At 60.5% G+C, this 17,983-nt stretch overlaps 7 protein-coding genes across 8 annotated transcripts; 5 read left to right on the top strand and 2 right to left on the bottom strand.

Annotated features, from left to right (window-relative positions):
• Nucleotides 1–192: 192 nt before the first annotated feature.
• SDRG_15452 (hypothetical protein) lies at nucleotides 193–1,564 on the top strand (the record flags this gene model as incomplete). The annotated part of the gene is made up of 2 exons (XM_008621625.1): nucleotides 193–198; nucleotides 257–1,564. The coding sequence occupies 2 exons, from the start codon at nucleotides 193–195 to the stop codon at nucleotides 1,562–1,564; spliced, it is 1,314 nt and encodes a 437-aa protein (XP_008619847.1).
• A 244-nt stretch (nucleotides 1,565–1,808) lies between these two features.
• On the top strand, nucleotides 1,809–6,578 carry SDRG_15451 (hypothetical protein). Its single transcript, XM_008621624.1, has 17 exons — nucleotides 1,809–2,041; nucleotides 2,088–2,319; nucleotides 2,368–2,433; nucleotides 2,486–2,589; nucleotides 2,633–2,721; nucleotides 2,771–2,867; nucleotides 2,913–3,048; nucleotides 3,097–3,111; nucleotides 3,155–3,322; nucleotides 3,368–3,789; nucleotides 3,838–4,177; nucleotides 4,225–4,821; nucleotides 4,870–5,133; nucleotides 5,182–5,351; nucleotides 5,397–5,700; nucleotides 5,745–6,014; nucleotides 6,062–6,578. Exons 1-17 carry the CDS (start codon nucleotides 1,842–1,844, stop codon nucleotides 6,491–6,493), a joined length of 3,906 nt encoding a protein of 1,301 aa, XP_008619846.1. The 5' UTR covers nucleotides 1,809–1,841; the 3' UTR covers nucleotides 6,494–6,578.
• A 603-nt stretch (nucleotides 6,579–7,181) lies between these two features.
• Nucleotides 7,182–8,816, top strand: SDRG_15450. Of its 2 annotated transcripts, XM_008621623.1 has the most exons (2): nucleotides 7,182–8,554; nucleotides 8,666–8,816. In XM_008621623.1, exons 1-2 carry the CDS (start codon nucleotides 7,306–7,308, stop codon nucleotides 8,707–8,709), a joined length of 1,293 nt encoding a protein of 430 aa, XP_008619845.1. In that variant the 5' UTR covers nucleotides 7,182–7,305; the 3' UTR covers nucleotides 8,710–8,816. The 2 variants fall into 2 exon arrangements, with proteins under 2 accessions (XP_008619845.1, XP_008619844.1); XM_008621622.1 differs by lacking the exon at nucleotides 8,666–8,816 and having other exon boundaries at nucleotides 7,306–8,642.
• Nucleotides 8,817–9,259: 443 nt separating this feature from the next.
• Nucleotides 9,260–11,089, top strand: SDRG_15449 (hypothetical protein). Its single transcript, XM_008621621.1, has 2 exons — nucleotides 9,260–10,866; nucleotides 10,911–11,089. Exons 1-2 carry the CDS (start codon nucleotides 9,285–9,287, stop codon nucleotides 11,021–11,023), a joined length of 1,695 nt encoding a protein of 564 aa, XP_008619843.1. The 5' UTR covers nucleotides 9,260–9,284; the 3' UTR covers nucleotides 11,024–11,089.
• Nucleotides 11,010–14,125, bottom strand: SDRG_15448 (leucyl-tRNA synthetase). The gene is made up of 8 exons (XM_008621620.1): nucleotides 13,870–14,125; nucleotides 13,743–13,822; nucleotides 13,399–13,692; nucleotides 13,238–13,354; nucleotides 13,105–13,185; nucleotides 12,878–13,060; nucleotides 12,749–12,826; nucleotides 11,010–12,705 (listed from the first exon to the last, which is right to left on the bottom strand). Exons 1-8 carry the CDS (start codon nucleotides 14,075–14,077, stop codon nucleotides 11,098–11,100), a joined length of 2,649 nt encoding a protein of 882 aa, XP_008619842.1. The 5' UTR covers nucleotides 14,078–14,125; the 3' UTR covers nucleotides 11,010–11,097.
• Nucleotides 14,126–14,520: 395 nt separating this feature from the next.
• SDRG_15447 (hypothetical protein) lies at nucleotides 14,521–16,139 on the top strand (the record flags this gene model as incomplete). The annotated part of the gene is made up of 7 exons (XM_008621619.1): nucleotides 14,521–14,561; nucleotides 14,608–14,697; nucleotides 14,742–14,788; nucleotides 14,840–15,047; nucleotides 15,095–15,613; nucleotides 15,665–15,719; nucleotides 15,766–16,139. Coding segments are annotated over 7 exons (1,298 nt in total), but the record flags the coding sequence as incomplete, so codon positions are not given.
• Nucleotides 16,054–17,486, bottom strand: SDRG_15446 (hypothetical protein). The gene is made up of 6 exons (XM_008621618.1): nucleotides 17,419–17,486; nucleotides 17,340–17,373; nucleotides 17,242–17,296; nucleotides 17,077–17,188; nucleotides 16,477–17,031; nucleotides 16,054–16,422 (listed from the first exon to the last, which is right to left on the bottom strand). The coding sequence occupies exons 1-6, from the start codon at nucleotides 17,470–17,472 to the stop codon at nucleotides 16,144–16,146; spliced, it is 1,089 nt and encodes a 362-aa protein (XP_008619840.1). The 5' UTR covers nucleotides 17,473–17,486; the 3' UTR covers nucleotides 16,054–16,143.
• Nucleotides 17,487–17,983: the final 497 nt, after the last annotated feature.

The following is a 17,983-nucleotide window of genomic DNA, read 5'->3' as shown; positions in this document are numbered from 1 at the left end:
AAGCCACCAACCCAGTCGGTGGCACAGCACAGTTGTCTCGTACACGTTCCTGGATCGGCGGCTCGACGTTGTCGTCGCCACCGCCGTCTCGGACGCAGACCAAGCGGCCTCGAGTCGGTTCCTCGCGCTCACTGGCGGGCCTGGCGGGCTCTGGAAGATCCAAACCGTCTCCGACAACGGCACGTTGATCCGATGCCGGTCGATTCGGCCCATCGACGACGAAGACATTGATCTCGCGTCGCTCTTCCCATATGAGATTGTGCATACGCGAGTCGACGGCAACCCGACGCTGCGCCCGAAAAGCCACGACGACATCTGCAGTGCTTTCCTACTGCCGCCCCTCCTGCTACACTGCCGGACTACGATCTTTAACGTCTACCGCATCGACACGGTGGGCCAGACGTTCGACGCCGACGTGTACTTTGAGCTGCGCCTGCGCGCCATTGCGACGCCAGCCGTCGACGAAGCGTGGGTCACCGAGGTCGCGTCTGCCATTGGTCTCTCGGAAAAGACCATCGACTGCCTCAACGTCGTCTCGCAAGACGGGAGTCGCGAGATGTGGTGTAGCTACAGTATCCGGTCGATGATTCCAGGGCACGCCGACTATTGCTTTAAACTCCGACTGCGCGGGTCGTTTTCCGAGCAGCTCGAGCTGCAAAGCTTCCCGTTCGACACGCAGCAATTGCACGTGATCTGGACCGTCAACCTCCCGGGCACGTACGTTCGGCTACGGGCCAACGAGCACTTCCCGAGCCTCTTTCTCCGCAACAACTTTCAACTTGGAAATGTGTTTGACGTCGTCAGCGCCGAGCACGTGATTGCGCTCGTCGACCAAAGCGATGCGGTCGAGTCGTCGTCCGGGCACATTTACGACCACTGCAGTACATCGATCGTGTTACAGCGGAAACCCGGCTACTACATCACCAACATCTTGCTTCCTATGGGGCTGCTCACGTACCTCGGTTTTCTCTCGTTTGCAATCGAATCGCCCAACACCCGCTTGGCGACCCCGGACCGCCTCTCGATCTCGCTGACGCTGCTTCTGACGGCGGTCGCCTACAAGTTTGTCGTCGCCGGCGCGATCCCGCAGATTCCCTACATGACGACACTGGACATGCACACGACATTGAGCTTTGTGTTTTTGACCACGACAGCAGTCGAGAATGCGCTCTTTCCGAGTATTTGCGCTAGCGACGGCTGTTTTGACATCGAAACCATCGTCCTGTGCGTCCTTGCGGCGCTCATCACGGTCGGGTACTTGTACATTAGCTTTGGCGCGCACTACGACCTGCGCGCGCGCGCCGCCGAGCACAAGGCGCTCATCGACTACCACCTGTTGCAAATTCTAATTGCACAGACGTACCCGACGCAACCCGACGTCGTCCGAGCAAAATTGCTCGCCGAAGTGTGTGCCGCGACCAAGACACCGGTTACGACGACGGTCGGCGACGGCAAACGCACGGTCCTTATCAAGAAAAGCGCCGGACTCTGCAACGAGTTCAAAGAGCGCTGCCTCTGTGAGCTTGCCACATGTGTGACCCGCCTCGGCAAGCTAGAGACTTAGATAGTTCTGTAGCGTACTTACAGGTCGAGCGCCACGACACTTTGTTCTTATACGAGGTGTACTAGTACATTGACACCCTAAACCGCCTTGCCAACACGCAGCCATGCTTCTCGATCCAAGCGGAGGCCGACACCTCGTCCGATCTCGCACAAAGGTCGACGCACCCGACTCGAAACGTGACCAAGCAGAGGTCATTAGATGCGAAAGGGCATCATTTAAGTGTATAACCCACAGTGGTTTTATCGCCGAAACTCGCAAAAGCATACAAGTAACCGAAATGACGCCGCCGACTCCGCTGAGCGCGAGCATGAGCTCGGTGAGCCTCCTCAGCAGCGCGTCGTCGCCGGTCAAGAAGCTCAAGAAAGAGCCAAGCGTTATCTTGCTGCCAAAAGCGCTTCGTTCAAGCGACGAGGCCCAGCGCGCCGAGTCGGCCACCGTCCTCCGCGAGAGCGCGGCCCACGAAGCGTTCGGCAAGAGGTAGCTCATCTCGTCAACGAGATTCACGACAACTTGTATGTCGTAGCCGTATGGAAGGCTTTGGCTACGTCGAGACCATCCAGTACATGCAAATCCTCGACAGCCACTGTCGGTTTGAGTTTGAGCCGTCGTCGGCGCTCATGGTTGTGACGGGCCACCCGGCCAGTGGCAAGTCGTCGCTGCTCATCAACTGGGTCCAGCAGCGTCTGCGCAAGCCGCCGCCCAACCCGGAATTCATTTTCGAGCACTACTGCGGCTGCTCGTACGAAAGCGTCAAGGTACTTTTGCTTGACCTCGCCACCATATCTCTCTGGATGGTGCTATAGCTCTCGGTGTTTTTATTTCGGCTCATGTTCCACCTCAAGGCCGCGTTCTCGCTGCGCGATTTCGAGGTACCCGCTTCGATCCTCGCAAAATAGACCCTATTCGTACGACATTTCGCAGCTGCCCAACGAACACGAAGAAGAGAAACTCAAGTTTTCGCTGGCGCGCTGCCTCGAAGGCGCCGTGGGCCATCGCGCGACGAGCCAAAATGGCAAGCGGAAAAAGTACATTTTTGTCCTGCGACGTCGATGTGCATGACGCGCGTAGCATCATTATTGTCTTGGACGGAGTTGACAACCTGCGCACCGAAGACGGCGGCGAGAGTCTCTCGTGGCTACCCAACAACCTCCCCGCTGGTGAACTCCGTGCAATTTGATGTCGTGGTGCCAGCATGACGTCGACTAGGGGTGCGCATCTTGATGTCGGCGACCAAGCCCGCCAAGAGCGCGCAGCTCGCGAGTTGTCGCTGGATCGTTCGTAAAGAGTACAGCTACGACAGCGAGTACGACAATATTGTACCGTGTCAAAAGCTGGACTTGGTGTCTAGCGATGACCTCATTTTCGAGTCGACGCTGGCCCCCGACGTCTCGGATACGCACACGATCAAAGAGCTTCGACGTCGCAAGGCCGGCTTCCTCACGGTCGAGCCGCTCGACGAGCGCATGTGTCTCAAGATCATTCACGTACGAGCGTTTAATACTGTGTTATTCGCTGCTCACATTGGCGTGTAGGACTACTTGACGCGGGTAGATGGCGTTGGTCCTTGCTAGCCTCGTCACCGGATCGTAGAGCCCTGCGACAATGAACGACGAAGCGATCCAGACGCTTCTCGACGGCCGTGGGAGCAGCTCGCCGTTGTACTTGCGGTTCATCCTCACCATGTATGCCTCGAGCACGGCCAAGACCGAGTACCTTCGCCAAGTGCTCGGCGTCTACGACTTTCCGACCTTGTACGAGGTACAGAACGTCTATCGATCAATGTCATGATGACTCGTCGATTAGTTTGTCTTGCAGCAGTGGCGCACCATTCTGCTCGCCGACGTTCAGGAAAACTACGACGCGGTGGTCGCCCGAGTCCAGCGCCCCGAGGTGGTTCCCGCCTCTGAGACCCGCAAACGCGGCAGTCGGCGCGAGTCGGAAGGCATTGCGCCGTCGTTGGCCGTCGACGACGCCGACGTCGAGAAGGCGCGAGGGTGCGTCGAGCGTCGCGCTCTCTTGGCGCGCCACGCGCTCTCGCTCTTCACGGTCGCTCGGTTTGGGCTCTCGGAAAAGGACTTTCACCATTTGCTGGACGACGCCGCGCCGCGTACCGTGCGCATCGTGCTCTTCCAGCTCCTCTTGCCGCACCTCATGGCGATCCATCGGCCCGACTGCGACGTGGTCTTGTACGACTTGAGCCACAACCAACTCCGGCTGCTCGCACGGTCCTCGCTCAGGTTCCCAGTGGTTTCTCAAGGTTGTGAAATGTGTAGGTATGGGTTTTTGCGCGACGATAGTCTCCGGCACGGCTACCACAAGACGATCGCAACGTACTTTGAAAAAATGCCCGCGAGCCAGCGCCGCATTGACGAACTGCCCGTGCAGCTCGAGTGCTGCAATTTGTGGTCCCAGCTCCAGGCGTGCCTGGTCGACATGAAGATGTTTCAGCTCTGGTGGCACGAGCGCAACCGACAGGACTTTCTCGCGTACTGGCGCACGCTGCGGTCGTACTTTAGCATGCACGACCCGGTCGACGACTACATTCGGTCGCTCGACGAGTACATGGAGTTTGAGGGCCCGAGCACCGAAGAGCTGCTCTCGCTCTTCTTGACGGTCCATACCGTCATCTGCACCGCGATCTCATGCTTGGAATCAACTAGATCACCGAGTTTTTACGGACGTGGCAAGCCACCGACGAGATCAAGGTGCTGATGGATCGACCGGACCCGCCGCAGCTCAAAGAGTTTATCAACAGCCAAGGCACGTTCTCGCTCGCGCATCTCAACGACGTCGAGTCCAAGCAGATCCAGGGCATCGTCGACTACCTCTGCCCGCACGAGACCGACGATGGGTACTACGTCCGCCGGTGGCTCTGGACGCAGTTTCCGCTCATTGCGGTCTCGTTTGAGAACCTTTTCCTCAAAAAGTTCTCCCACTCGGAGCACGCGGTCGAGTCGGTTGCGCCCGACAGCATGCACAGCACGGCCGGCAGCGGACCGCACGACCGTTCCATCTCGACAAGCTCCAAGCGTGAGCGTCAAAACAGCGTGCCGAGTCTCAAGCCGCCGACCAATAGCAGTGGCCCCGTCTTTCCGAAGAGCGTGGTCGCCGAGCGCAAGCGCATCATCACGCGCCACTCGCCCAAGAAGAACTCGATGGCAGCGCTCGAGTACCTCAACCCCGGCGAGTCGGGGGCCCTCGAGTTTGTCGAGTCGAGCGGCAACACCAACATCAACCTCTCGGTCCCAGCGCTGCGCGTACGCTCTGCATGAGAGACTGCATGTCTTCAGTGTCTTGAACTGTAGGACCAGCTGCGGGAGCTCCGAAGTCGCCACGACAAGTTGAAATTTGTCTCAAAAGAGCGCGCCGATATCCTCGCCACGCTCGAGGCCAAGCTCGTGGACGCTCGAGCCAACTCGTCGCATCAAAACCAAAATTCGCAGCTCCGCGAGCAGCTGGACGAGAGCATCCGACTCGCCCTTCTTGAAACGACGCACGGGCGGCAGAAAAGCGACTACTACAAGACCATTCTGCGCCAGTGCGAGTCCAACCCGGCGCGGGACCCGAATGTACTCCTTGCCTTCTAGTCGTACAGATACGAGGGTTAGGGTGACTAGATCATTGAAGGCTCCGAGAGCAGCGTCCGCAAGATGAAGCAGGACATCACCGACCTCCAACAAAAAGCGCAGGTGATCGGGTACGAGAGCCGCCTGGCGTCGATTGAGATCCCCAAGCTCACGGCCGCGATCCACGAGAAGCTGGAGATCCACCAGCTCACACTCTCACGGTCTTTTCTCGCCCATTTCGCTGGACCGTTGCCACCGCGCATTAGGTTGCGCTGGCGCCACTTGCAGATCGAGCGTCAAATGGACTGGGAAGCGCGCTTCCGACTCGCGGCGAAAGAGATGAAGAAGCAGGCGGAGGGCGACCTCTCGTCGGAAGAGGAGGTCGAGATGCTCATCCAAATCAAGGAAAAGGAAGAGCACAAGCACGACATGAGCTGCCTCCGCGTCCAGAAAGCGGCCGACCTCAAGCTCTACAAGGGCAGCAACTTTAGCGACGACGGGATTCTCGGCATGCTCCGGCACGTCGGCGTCAACGAGGCCGACCAAGTGCTGCTTCGGTGGCACGACCAAGTACGTCCCCGCTACACGACCACATGGACTGGACCCGGTCGTAGAACGAGCACGCAGCGCAGCTCGCGGCCGAAGAGCGGGAGGCCGAGGCGCGGGTGCAAGCGTGCCGGCTGGAGCTCGAGGCGGTTCGCGTCGAGCTACAAAACTTGAAGCTCGGGCAAACGACCGCGACACCCGCCAGTAGCAGCAAGCCAGGCAAGGACGACGCGCCAAAAGCTCTGAGCGTCAAGCAGCTCGAGCAGCAGCTCACCGACGCGTCGGCCTTGTCGCAACACAAGAAGCAGCGCGCCCAGCGGCTCAAAACGCTCTCCGAGGTATTCGAATCTCTTCACTTTGCTGTGACACGATTCTGTCGGAGTAGAACTTGCACTTGGGGCTCCTCCACATTGCACAGATGCTCGGTGTCAAGAGTGACCAGGGCATGGACACCGCCATGCTCGTCGACGCGGTCGAGCAGAGCGTGCGGAGCCTCATTGGCGATGACGCGACGGCGTCCGGCCCACGAAAGAAGATCATGGTCGCGGCCCCCCTCGGTCTCCGCGCCGAGAAGCCGCGCTACAACATTCGCGTCCAGCGATCGCTCGACGACGAGATACTCTCGGGCGAGAACGCCTCGAGCGACGAGTCGGACGAGAAGGACGTCGAGGAGCCGGCACTCGAGCGGTCGACGATCAAAGCTGGCGCGATGCTTGAACTGCAGAGACGCACCAGCGACAAGCGTGGCGACCGCAAGAGTGTCTTGGCCAAGAAGAAGAAGAAGAAGAAGCTGTCCAGTGCCGACGCCAGTTCGTAGGCGTCATCCTCGCAGCGTGTCATGATGCACTGCTAACGTGCGTTCTGTACTGTACAGATGAATGAAGATGTATCTTCCTCTATCACGTCGAGCTCATGGTGGTGGCATGACGGACAGTAGCTGCGATATGCCAAGGTGAGGACTAAACGCAGAAGACACGCATCTAGGACACCGGCCACCATTGTCGTGGCCAAATTTTGAGATCTTCCATGTCTGTGCACCGTTGGCTCTATGCAGCCAGGACCACATCCACCTGTGGCTCGTCTGGTTCGCACCGCGAGCTCGTAAGATCGATCTGGTCAACACAACCGCATAGCTTCCCCACATCTGAGCCGGCGGAGCGGCCTGCGCTGGATCGCGCCGAGGTCCGTTCTATGGACGTAGCCTTTGGCTGCCAGCGGTGGTGGCCGGGGCCGGAGAGATACTAAGGAGCATCCAGTCCAGTACGCGCGAGAGTTGGACGACGATTTCCCAAGGTATGCGGGCACAGACAGGCCGCGGCGACACCGCATCTTGCCTCAATGTAGACGGCCGTCGATACCGTATTGTCTCGTGCAAAGTCGCTTGGCTCGGTGACGGAGACGGCCCGACAGGACTGGCACAGCGTTCAAGGTGTGGCGGGAGACGGTGCCTGCTGGCCATCGGTTCGATTTGCCGGCCACAACCACAGACAGCGTGAGTCACATCGGCCAAAGTGGGACGATCCGGGTGCTGTGGACAGTTCGGTTCGAGATTGCCATTGCACGCGCCGGCTCTCTTGACCCAGCTGGCAACAAGATCGAGTGCGAAGTTCATCCATTTGCGAATCGGACATGCAGTGGTTTGACCGCTGGCGCCGGTCGTCGCTCTCGTCGTCGCTCGGGCCGCGCTCGACGCTCTCGCTGCACAAGCAGGCGCCGCCGGCGTCCATCTTTTGCTTTCCCCACGACGTGCGCACGCTCAGCGACGCCGACCTCGTTGCGCACGGCGACCTCCTCGCGCGCCGCTTCCTCCGCCTCTGCGGCAGCACCAAGCACATGCAGCACAGCGGGCACCGCCCGGTGGTGGCCAAGTACGACAAGGCCGCACACCTCTACACGGTCCACGCGGTCGTCGAAGTCGAGCACAGCAGCGTCAACGAGATCATCGAGCTCCTCGCCGGCGACATGGACCCGTCGACCGCGCACCACGGCTTTAACGTCTTCATGGCGCGTGTCTTCGGCGCGGACCTCGTGGCGACCACCGACGTCCGCCGCTGCGCACCGACCGAGCCGACGACCAGTGACGACGACGACGACAGCGATGATGTGCTGAGCGACGATGTTCACGATGCGGCCACGAGCACGCTCGCCCGCCTCGCGCGCGCGGGCGTCGACGGCTGCGCGTCCGTCAAGCAGTCAGTGTTTGCGCACCACGGTCTCTTTACCAAGCGGCAATCCGAATGGCTCGTGCTCGACTACGCCAAGCAGCTCAGCGACAAGTCGTTTGTCCGCGTCTTCAAGAGCGTCGACAACAACGTCTCGCACCCGACGCTCGAGCGCAAGGGCCACAAGAAGACGCGGGTCATGACGCGCCACAAGCACCTCCTCTTTGGCTTCCACGTCGAAGAGGTGCAGGGCGTCTGCCGCATCACGTTCCACGCCTCCCACTTCAGCCTGCACGCGCAAAAAGAGACCCAAATGTACCTCGAGCGCATGGCGGGCTCGCTGAGCGGGATGCCGTCGCTCCTCTTTCGCCGCCGCCTCGGACGCCGCCTCACGACGCGCCGGCTCAAGATCCCCGAGCTCACGCGGTCGTGTGCTGGCTGCAACGCGCTCCTCGGCGCTCGCAAGTCGGTCTGCCGGCTCTGCAACGAGTACTACTGCTTTGACTGCACGAGCGTCCAGCGCGCCGAGACGGCCGTGCACGTGCCACTCCTCGAGCTCCGCGTCTGCCACGACTGCGTTCAGCGCGCCAAGGACGGCAGCGACGTCGACTTTACCACCGACCACGTCGACCTCGCGCCGTTCATCAACAGCGGCTGCCACGACCCGGCGTGGCTTTTTGCGATTTCGGATCGCGCCATGTTCCGCATCAGCGAAGGCACGTCCGATGGCGCCAGCACGCCCACGTGGCCCGACCCGTAGCGCTGCTGCCACGACCCGGCGTGGCTTTTTGCGATTTCGGATCGCGCCATGTTCCGCATCAGCGAAGGCACGTCCGATGGCGCCAGCACGCCCACGTGGCCCGACCCGTAGCGCTGCTGCCAACCTCTATCTATTCCTAGCCGGTCCCCACTAGACGACTAATCTGCACCGTATAATATCTTATTGCGCCCGTCGGATCGAACGACGGGCTCGCGTCATCATCTTCTTTCGCCTTGCTCGTCCCAGCACGTTGGTCGTCGTCGGCGTCGACGGCGGCGAGCGCTGTAGGCGGCGCCAAAGGCAAGCGCCCCGCGTCACGTTGTTTCAGCTCGGGCGACGGCGTCGTCCAGCGACGAGGTGCAGCGTAGCGTTGAAAGCAGAAAGGCCATGGCAGCTGCTGCCGTCGTTGGCGTCGCTCGAGCTAGCTGCCGCCCAAGGCTAGTGCATGTACCTCGTCCGATCTCCTCGTTCGAAGCCGCTCGCCGCCCATCAACCAGCATGGTTCCGGCTACTCGCGGAGCTACTGCAAGCGCCCAAATCGGACCATCGGACCGCGTCTTTGCCCCAGGCGCCGCCATGTCGCAGCGATCTTTTTTAGCCGACCAATCCAAAGCGGCGGATTTCCGATGGCCCAACCGGATGTGTCGCAGATATTCCCACCCACTTTTCGGTCTCGACGGATCATCATGGCCAGCGCTCTCGTGGCCGAGCGCAAGCGCAGCACGAGCAGCGACTACGGCTACTGCGCCTGCTGCGAGAACGCGTGTGCCCACGACGCGCTCATGGCGGTCTCGCAGCCGTGGAACCCGCTGCGCCGCCCGTCGTGGCAGGCCGCGATCGTCACGTGCGTCGGTGCGGCCGTGCTCTTCGTCGCCAACCAACTGACAACGCTCCTCGTGGGCTTTTACCCGGCGTACGCCAAGCACACACTTGGCGCGTCGCCGCTCGAGATCTCGACGCTCTTTTCCATCTACCCGCTTTGCATCATGCTTGCATGCCCGCTCGCGTCGATCGCCGTCAGCAAAATTGGCCGCCAAAGCGTGCTCTGCCTCGGCCTCTTTGGCAGCGCGATGGCCACACTCGCCTTTGCGTACGCGACCAACGTGTACCTTCTCATTGCTCTGCGCAGTGTGCAAGGCTGGGGCGCCGGCATGGCCATTGTCGGCTCTGTTGCGATGATCGCCGACGGCTTTGGCAACCGCGTCGGCCACGCCGTGAGCGTCACGGAGCTTGTGATTGCGATTGCGTTCATTAGCGCGCCCATGGTCGGCAGTGCGCTCTACGACTTTGGCGGCGTCCAAGTGCCCTTTCTCGCTTCGGGCGTCGCGCAACTGGCCTGCGTCATGGTGCTCCCGTCGCTCTTCCTCGAATATGGGCTCCCGGATGGTCTCGCGGGCGCAGCGACCACGAGCCTCAACTCTGAGCCCGAAGTTGGCTACACGGATGTCCTCACGCATACGTCGCTGAGCTGCCTCTGCGTCACAGCGCTCATCATGTGTGGCTTTGGGCTCATCGACCCCAACCTCGGGTCGCACCTTCAGAAGGAGCTCGGCGCCCAGCACACGGCCATCGGCGTCGGGTTTGGTCTCAGCGCCCTTGTCTACTACCTCGGCGGCGTCGTCTACAGCGTCTTTAGCACCCAGTGCGGGTGCAAGCCGGCGATTGTGGCCGGCCTCGTTACGAGCAGCTGCGGCTTTGCTAGCCTCGGGCTACCGTCGCTCGTACTGGCCCCGAGCGCGCCGTCGGTGTGGGCGCTATGGAGCCTGCAAGGCCTCGCGCTCACCTTGATCGGCTGCGGCGCGTCGCTCTCGCTCGCGCCTGTCTTGCCGCTCGCGCTGGCGTCCTTGCCACGCTGTGGCAACGGCAGCCTCCAGCTCCTCATCGGCCTCTTTGGCAGCGCCGTGTACTTTGGCCAAGCCCTTGGCCCCTTTGTCGCGCTCGGGCTCATGCAGGTCTTGCCGGCGCGTCGCACGTCCTACTGTGCGGACGGCCACACGTGCGAGAGTCCGCTGCCGTGCGTCTTTGTGGTCTTTGCCGCCTTCTTACTGCTCGTCGGCGTGGTCCTTGGCGTCCGATTGGCGTCCGAGTTGGACCTCGCGCCCAAAGCCAAGACGCGCCAGCTCCAAAAGAAGATGAGCAGCCTCGGCATGTACCTGCCCGAGTACGGCCAATTTGTCGAGTTTGACGACGACGAGAACCCCGAGAGTTTTGAAGAAGACGAGGCGACGCCGCTCCGGTATCTGCACACGTCGCCGTCGTATGGCACCGGTACCTACCCCTACCCTACCCCTACCTTGTTCACAATGGACTAGGGACCGACCAAGAAGTGCGACAAGGCTGGGTCTGCCGACGAAGCGACTCGAGTGGCGGGCGGTACATTTGTGGTCCCCCCGAAAACATCGCGGTCGCGACGCCCACAACGTGATGCCATTGGTTCGAAAAAAAGTATCAAAAATAATGAGCTAACAAAACACCTTGTCTGTATGTTGCATCTGCGTCTTAGACGACAAAGTTAAGGAGCGCGTGCTGGCCTTGCTTTCGCGACGGCACAAAAATGACCTTGCGAATCCCAGCGCTGTCGCCCACGTGCTTTTGGACGTTGGGCAGCGCCAGCGCCAGCGCCCGCAGCGTCGCCTCGTCCGCATCGGCCGGCACTTGCATCGTCTCGCGCGTCTTGCCGCGGATCTGAATCACGACGTGCATCTCGGCGCTCGCCAGCACATTGGGGTCGTGGACGGGCCACGGCAGATCGTGGACGTCGTCTGTTGCCGTCCGGTGCAGCGTCGCGTACATTTCCGACGCGTTGTGCGGCGCGAGGGGCGACAGCATCGTCACGAGCGAGCGGATGGCGTGGTCGTACGCCGGCGAGCCCGCAAGATGGCCCACTTGACCCATCTTGTTGGAGAGCTTCATGAGCTCGGCGATCGCTACGTTGAACGACTGGGTCTCCTCGAGCGCATTCGTGACCTTTTGGATGGCCGTGTGCACGGCCAGCGAGAGCTCCTTGGCTTCCTTTGCATGGCTCTCTAGACTGTCGGACGATGACGACGTCGCGTCGAGATGGTCGTAGAGGAGGCCCCAGATGCGCATGAGCCAACGCGACTGGCCGAGCAAGTCAGCTTCGTCCCACTCGAGCTCGTGGGCTGGCGGCGCCTTGAAGAGCACAAGGAGACGCGCCACGTCGGCACCATACTGACGGTAAATGTCTTCTGGGTCGACGCCGTTGTACTTGGACTTGGACATCTTTTCCCAGGCCGTGACGACGACCTCGCCCGTCGCAGCTTCGCGCACGGTGCCGTCGTCGTCGACAGTGATTTCGTGCGGCTTGAGGAACCGGAGCGACTCGGGGCTTTTGTACGTGCGACCGAGCACCATCCCTTGCGCGAGGAGCTTCTTGAAGGGCTCGGACGTCGGCACGTTGTGGGTGTCGGCGAGGAACCGGGTGACAAAGCGCGAGTAGAGCAAGTGCAAAATCGCATGCTCGATGCCGCCAATGTACAAATCGACACCGTTCGTCATCCACTTGGTCAGTTGCGGCTGCGTGAACGGCGCGTCCGCGTTCGTCGCGTCGCCGTACCGGAGAAAGTACCACGAACTGTCGACGAACGTGTCGAGCGTGTCCGTGTCCCGCTCGGCGGGGCCGCCGCATTCGGGGCAACGGCAGTGCTTCCAGTGCCCCATGCGCGCGAGAGGCGACCCGCCCTTCCCGCGCAAATCTTCCTCGGGGTTGGTCAGCGGCGGCAACTCGACCGGCAAGTCGGCCGCCGGCACACCGACCGGACCGCAGCTTGGACAGTGAATGACGGGCACCGGCGCGCCCCAATAGCGCTGGCGGGAGACGAGCCAGTCGCGGAGACGGTACTGGACATGGGCGTCGCCGTGGTTGTCAGCTTGGAGGTGCGCAATAATGGCCGTCTTGGCAACATCAGCGGACAAACCCGAGAAGGCGCCGCTGTCGCAGAGGACGTTGTCGTCCGTCAAGACGCGGCGCGCCGCGAGCCCGTGGTGACCCGCAAAGACGGCGTCACGGTCGTCGTGGGCAGGCACACCCATGACCGCACCAGTCCCCACACCTGGGAGAACGTACTCGGCCAAGTACACGGGCACCTACGACGGTGCGTTGGCAGATGCTTGGACGTGAAGAGCGCACCTCTTGCTTGGTGATGGGGTGCACGACCGTCAAGCCCGTGTTGACGCCCGAGCTCGTGTCGCCGTTGTTGCGCTGGTCCTACGCACGCGAGAAGTCTGAGAATTTGATAGATACAATAAAGGAGTGAACCTTGGTCAGTGCCTTGGTGCGTGCGATGAAGGCGTCCACCGCAGCGCGCTGCGGCGCCGGCACGTGGGCCCGAAGCTCGTCCATGAGGTCGTGTTCGGGGCACACGGCTACGTAGGACACGCCCAGGAGCGTCTCGACACGCGTCGTAAAGACAGTGAGCTGCTTGTCACCGACAACTGGCAGCTACACGTCTGGTTGCAACGTTGATCGTTTCGATAGCAAAGTACGTTAAAGTGGACTTGGGCGCCTTCGGAACGGCCGATCCACGCCGCTTGCATGCGCTTGACAGCGTCCGGCCACTCGGTGAGCTAAGCGCCAAATAAGACAAGTTGTCTGACGATAGACAAGCGACCATCGTACCGTATCGATACCGTTCAAAAGCTCGTCGCCGTACTTTGTGATACCGAGGAACCATTGCGAAAGCGCGCGCTGCTCCACGATCGCACCCGACCGCCACGACCGGCCTTGCGCATCGACCTAGCAATGCGAGCGTAAGAGTGAGGCAGCCAACGTCTCTAAACCTGTTCGTTGGCTAGGACCGTTTGGTCGATCGGGTCCCAGTTGACCATCGCTTCCTTCCGGTACGCGAGGCCCTTTTTGAGAAACTCGAGGAAGATCCACTGCGTCCACTTGTAGTAGTCGGCCTGGCACGTCGTCACCTCTTGGCTCCAGTCAAAGATGATGCCAAGGTTCTTCATCTGGCGCTTCGCCTCGGCGATGTTGGAGAGCGTCCAGTCGGCGGGCGACACGCCACGCTCGATGGCCGCGTTCTCAGCCGGAAGGCCAAACGCATCCCAGCCCATTGGGTGCAGCACCTACGCGCAGCGATCATCATCACTGCAACGAGCATCCAAGCTCATCGTACATCGTAGCCTTGCATGCGACGGAGGCGCGCCATCGTGTCGCTGATCGTGTACACGCGCACGTGGCCCATGTGCAGCTGCCCTACCGACCACGAGGTGAGGCCGATACGTTGGCCATTGGCGGCGAACCGGACGGGTACGGGAACATGGACAGGCAGTAGAACTTGGGCTTGTCGGACGTCGCGGGCGCCAGCGCCTTGGCCTCGTGCTTGGCTTCCCACGCTGCCTGCCACTTCTTGTCGACGACCTGCGACAGCCGCGTGACGCGCTGCGTCGAGAACGAGTGACGCGCCGAAGCAAGGAGCGGGCGTGCCCGCCGGAGCAGCATGGACGCCATGACGCACTTTCAAGATTGGAAGCAACTTACTGGTCGAGTCGCATTCGGCAGATGCCGCATTGAAGCCTTGTTTTCGGCGGCGTTCGAAACCGTCACATGTCGCACGTCCGCATTGCGCAAGCAGACGCCGATGACGGTATGTGTTGGCGTGCCCGTCAACGTTGCGACTTGCGTCCAAGCGCTCGCCTCGCGACTCGCTAGGTCATGAGTCTCGTGGTGTAGCGACGCACGAGACACAACTGGCTGCCCCAGCGCTGGCCGCGCTAGCTTTCGGCATCTCGGTTCATATGCCGAAAATAACATTTTATGTTTTCTTACAAACATCAAGTCTATGATGCTAGACTTGAATAATAATACTCGGCCTTCTGGATTGGTTGATTGTTGCACCAATCAGACGCCGGCGATAGCCACTTGGCTCTATTTTTGCTTGTCATTTTCGATCGCGATGGCAACGCCACGGGCCACCCAAGATGACGAAGTCGAGGTGCGACGTCCGCGCACGACTACGTTCTTACTGCGCGTCGTCGTAGCGACTCGTCAAGTGCCGAGTGCGCTCCGAAGTCGAAGCGCGCAAGGCCGCCGAGGTGACCATGAAGCGAGCGATGAAGGAAGCGACCGAGGTACCTGATAAAGCGTCGCACTCGCCCAATAGCCATGCTACTAGCTCAAGAAGGAGCTCATGCTCATGCGAAAGGAAAAGGAAGACTTGACGTAGCTCATCACATAGACTATGGAGCGCGAAGGACTCATCGGCGGCGCTAGGGATCGCGCTCGAGCCGCCGAGCCCGCGCCGAAAAGTGTCAAGCAACCCTCCGACGATTTGCTCAAGAAGCTCGCTCGGCGCGAGAAGGAGCTTGAGCAATGCAAGCAGCTATTGAGGGACAAGGACGCGGCCGCCGACGAGGTCCAGACCCAAGTGCAGCAGCTCCACACATCCCTCGAGCGAGCGACAACTATCACGTCGGCACTGGTACGACCTCCGTAGCGCCAACTTCGCCTCACAGACTTCTTTCATAGCAACAGCAGCTGGACGAGGCCAATGAGGTGGCCAAGAAGGCGGGCATCGAGCTGCGCCAGCTCAAGCTCTCGGCCGACGACGGCAAGAAAAAATATCAACGCAGTATCAAGGAGCTCAAGGAAGAGAAGGCTGCGCTCAGTTCGGAGAACGCGCAGCTCGCTCAGCGTCTCAACGACGCAACCACGTCGAATGTACAGACGTCAGCGCTCAAGAAGCAGCTCACGCAGGCGCGCGACCGCCTCGCGAGCATCGTCGCGGACCACGACGCTCGAATTGCACAGCTCACGAGTGCCCACGCAGCAGCGCTCCACGAGCTCCAAGCCCAGCACGCAAAGGCGCTCGCACAGCAGCGAGACGAGCTCACCAGTGCGCATGCGCAGGAGCTGCAGGCCAAGCTGCAAGCAACGACGATGGTGTCGCAGATCGAGAAGGAGCGGGAGCAAGTGCGCGCGGACGCCCTCCGCCGTCTCCAAGACGAGCTGCAGATCGAAAAAGAAGAAAATGTCGACTTGCTTCAGGTGAAAATGCGCTCACATCGCGATTCTCGACCTCACACCATTATTCTGTAGACAGTCAAGTCGCTTCAGGACAAGCTGCGTCTCGTCGCCGAGCTGCACCGCGACGGTACCCTTCCCTGCAAGCTAGAGGAAGTATGCACAGTGTCGAGTAGCGGAGCGCGCCAAAGCGGCAGCTGAGGTTGAGAAGGAGAAGGCGCTGGCGTGGAGTGCCAAAGCCGAAGACGCAGCCGATGCGTGCGAAGCCCAAGCCAACAAGTTCAAGGACGAATGCGCGCTCCTTGAAGAGAAGCTGTCGGTTGTTGACGCGGCGCTCCGTCGGCGCGGTATCTCGATGGACTTTTTACTCAAAAAGAAAACCTCCAACAACAACGACGACGACGAGCCGGCCAAGGCCAAAGCGGTGCCATCACACACAAGTAAGGCCAAGAAGAAGGTCGTGGCCGAGCCCGAAGGCCGCGACGAGAGCGTCAAGCCCTTGCGGCGCAAATAAGAGCCCAATGACATCATACTTGCTATGAATTTTGCAGTCTTTACTGCATGTAGCGCTCAGTAAACGTCGTGCGGTACGCTTCAAACGTGCCGGCCGCGATCTGGTCGCGGATCGTGCGGAAGAACGCATAGTAGTGGTGCATGTTGTGCATGTACAGGAGCACGTCGGCGAGCATCTCGTGGACGTTGAGCAGGTGATTGATGTATGCGCGCGAGTGGCGGGTGCACGCAAAGCACGTGCAACCCGGGAGCAGCGGCTTGGCGTCGCGCTCGTACTGCTTGTCCCGGAGGTTGATCTTGGTGCTCTCCATCGCCTCGGTCTAGACACGCGTATCGTCAGCCTCGCTTTGTGGACAGATTGTCTGTTGCAGTACCGACGTATCGCCAATCCAAAAGACCAACGCGTACGAGAATTTGGTCACAAGAAGCGGGTACGACGAGAGGAAGGCGTCGACGCCGAGGCTGACGCTCGCCAGCACGTCGAGGGGCTGGCCGACGTTGAGGAGGATGCGCGGCAGCGACGCTGGCACCTGCGTCTGGTACTGCACCAAGGTCTCTTCGCGGAAAGCAGCCGTCTCGCCCCCGCCAAAGCCCGCAATGACAACACCGTCGATCGGACGCTTGCACGTTTCCGTGACGCTAATGGCGCGGAGCCGCGGCTCGTTGCCGCCGACGAGGACGCCAAAGATCGGCGTGTCTTTCGGGCGGGCGGCCAGGCACGCATCGAGCCAAGTGAGCGACGTTTCGACCGCCGTCTGCTGCCGCTTGTAGCCAAAGGTCGGGTCGACCTCGTCGGCGAGCGCAAAGAAACTCGATGGCGCGTACGTGTTGACGGCCTTCATGTACTCGTCGGCCGTGATCTGCTTGCGGCCGTTGCTCGACTCGAAGCTGCGCTGCGCACTGGCCTGCGTCTTGGTGTTGCGCGCAATCTAGACACGCACATGAGCAAGGCCATGTGAGCTAATCAGAAGTACAGGCATGTTGGTGACGTCCGTGATGGAAAAGATGATCTTGGCGTCGTTGGGCAGCTGCAAGTACGACTTGAAGTCCATCTGCGTCTGCTCGAGAAAGGCCAGCGATGAGAACCTGGTCGATAGCTTGCCATGAGCCATCTCTACAGGTTCGGAAGCGCGACGTACAGCTCGCCAAAGTTGACGCCAACGAGGCTCAGGTCCTCGAGCTTGGTGCAGTTGTCTACGCCACGCCGTGAGCTGCGTCCGACGTACTCAGCATCTACCTGGCGTCAGATGCGGCATGTTGCCCGCGACCGTCTACATGGAGCATCATGAGTACGTGGCGCTTGTTGACGACGCTACCGCGGGAATGTAGCATGGCGTCGGGACGCCCAGCAAGCTCGATCGCCGCTCCATCCCAAACGAGTGGTACAATATCTTGCTCTCGATTGGCTGAAGTACTTTGCGCAAGGCCATTGGTCAAAAAGATATCCTATAGCATCCAGGATTGGTGCATTCTGTAAATACGCTGATTGGTGGTATTCGGGCACTACCGGCACCGACTCTGCAGTGGTGAAGCTGTCGCAAGCTTGCGAACCGACAGCCCGACCGCAGGCTCTACTATGGGGCCATTTCAACTAAGTGCGCTGTAAACTAACTACATGTACGCGTCGTAGCTTTGTGGTTCAGAAATGGGAGTTATGTCTAATACTATTAATACTTTTTGCTCTGGTAGACGACCACAGCCTTACATTCCTTGAATCGATGGGATTAGGGTCCCTGCGTTGACGGCCCCGCGGTCACGGCTGCGTACATTAGCTGATCTACTTCATCCATCGTGTCGCGCTTGCACTGGGCAATCACAAGCGTCCAAAAGATGACGAATGCCAGCACCGCGAGGGTCAGCGCAGAGTACGCAAGGGCCTCC

Source organism: Saprolegnia diclina (assembly GCF_000281045.1).
Source record: "Saprolegnia diclina VS20 unplaced genomic scaffold supercont1.92, whole genome shotgun sequence".
NCBI lineage: Eukaryota > Oomycota > Saprolegniomycetes > Saprolegniales > Saprolegniaceae > Saprolegnia > Saprolegnia diclina.
Note: the sequence above shows the minus strand (reverse complement) of the source record. Positions and strands in the feature narration are given on the sequence as shown.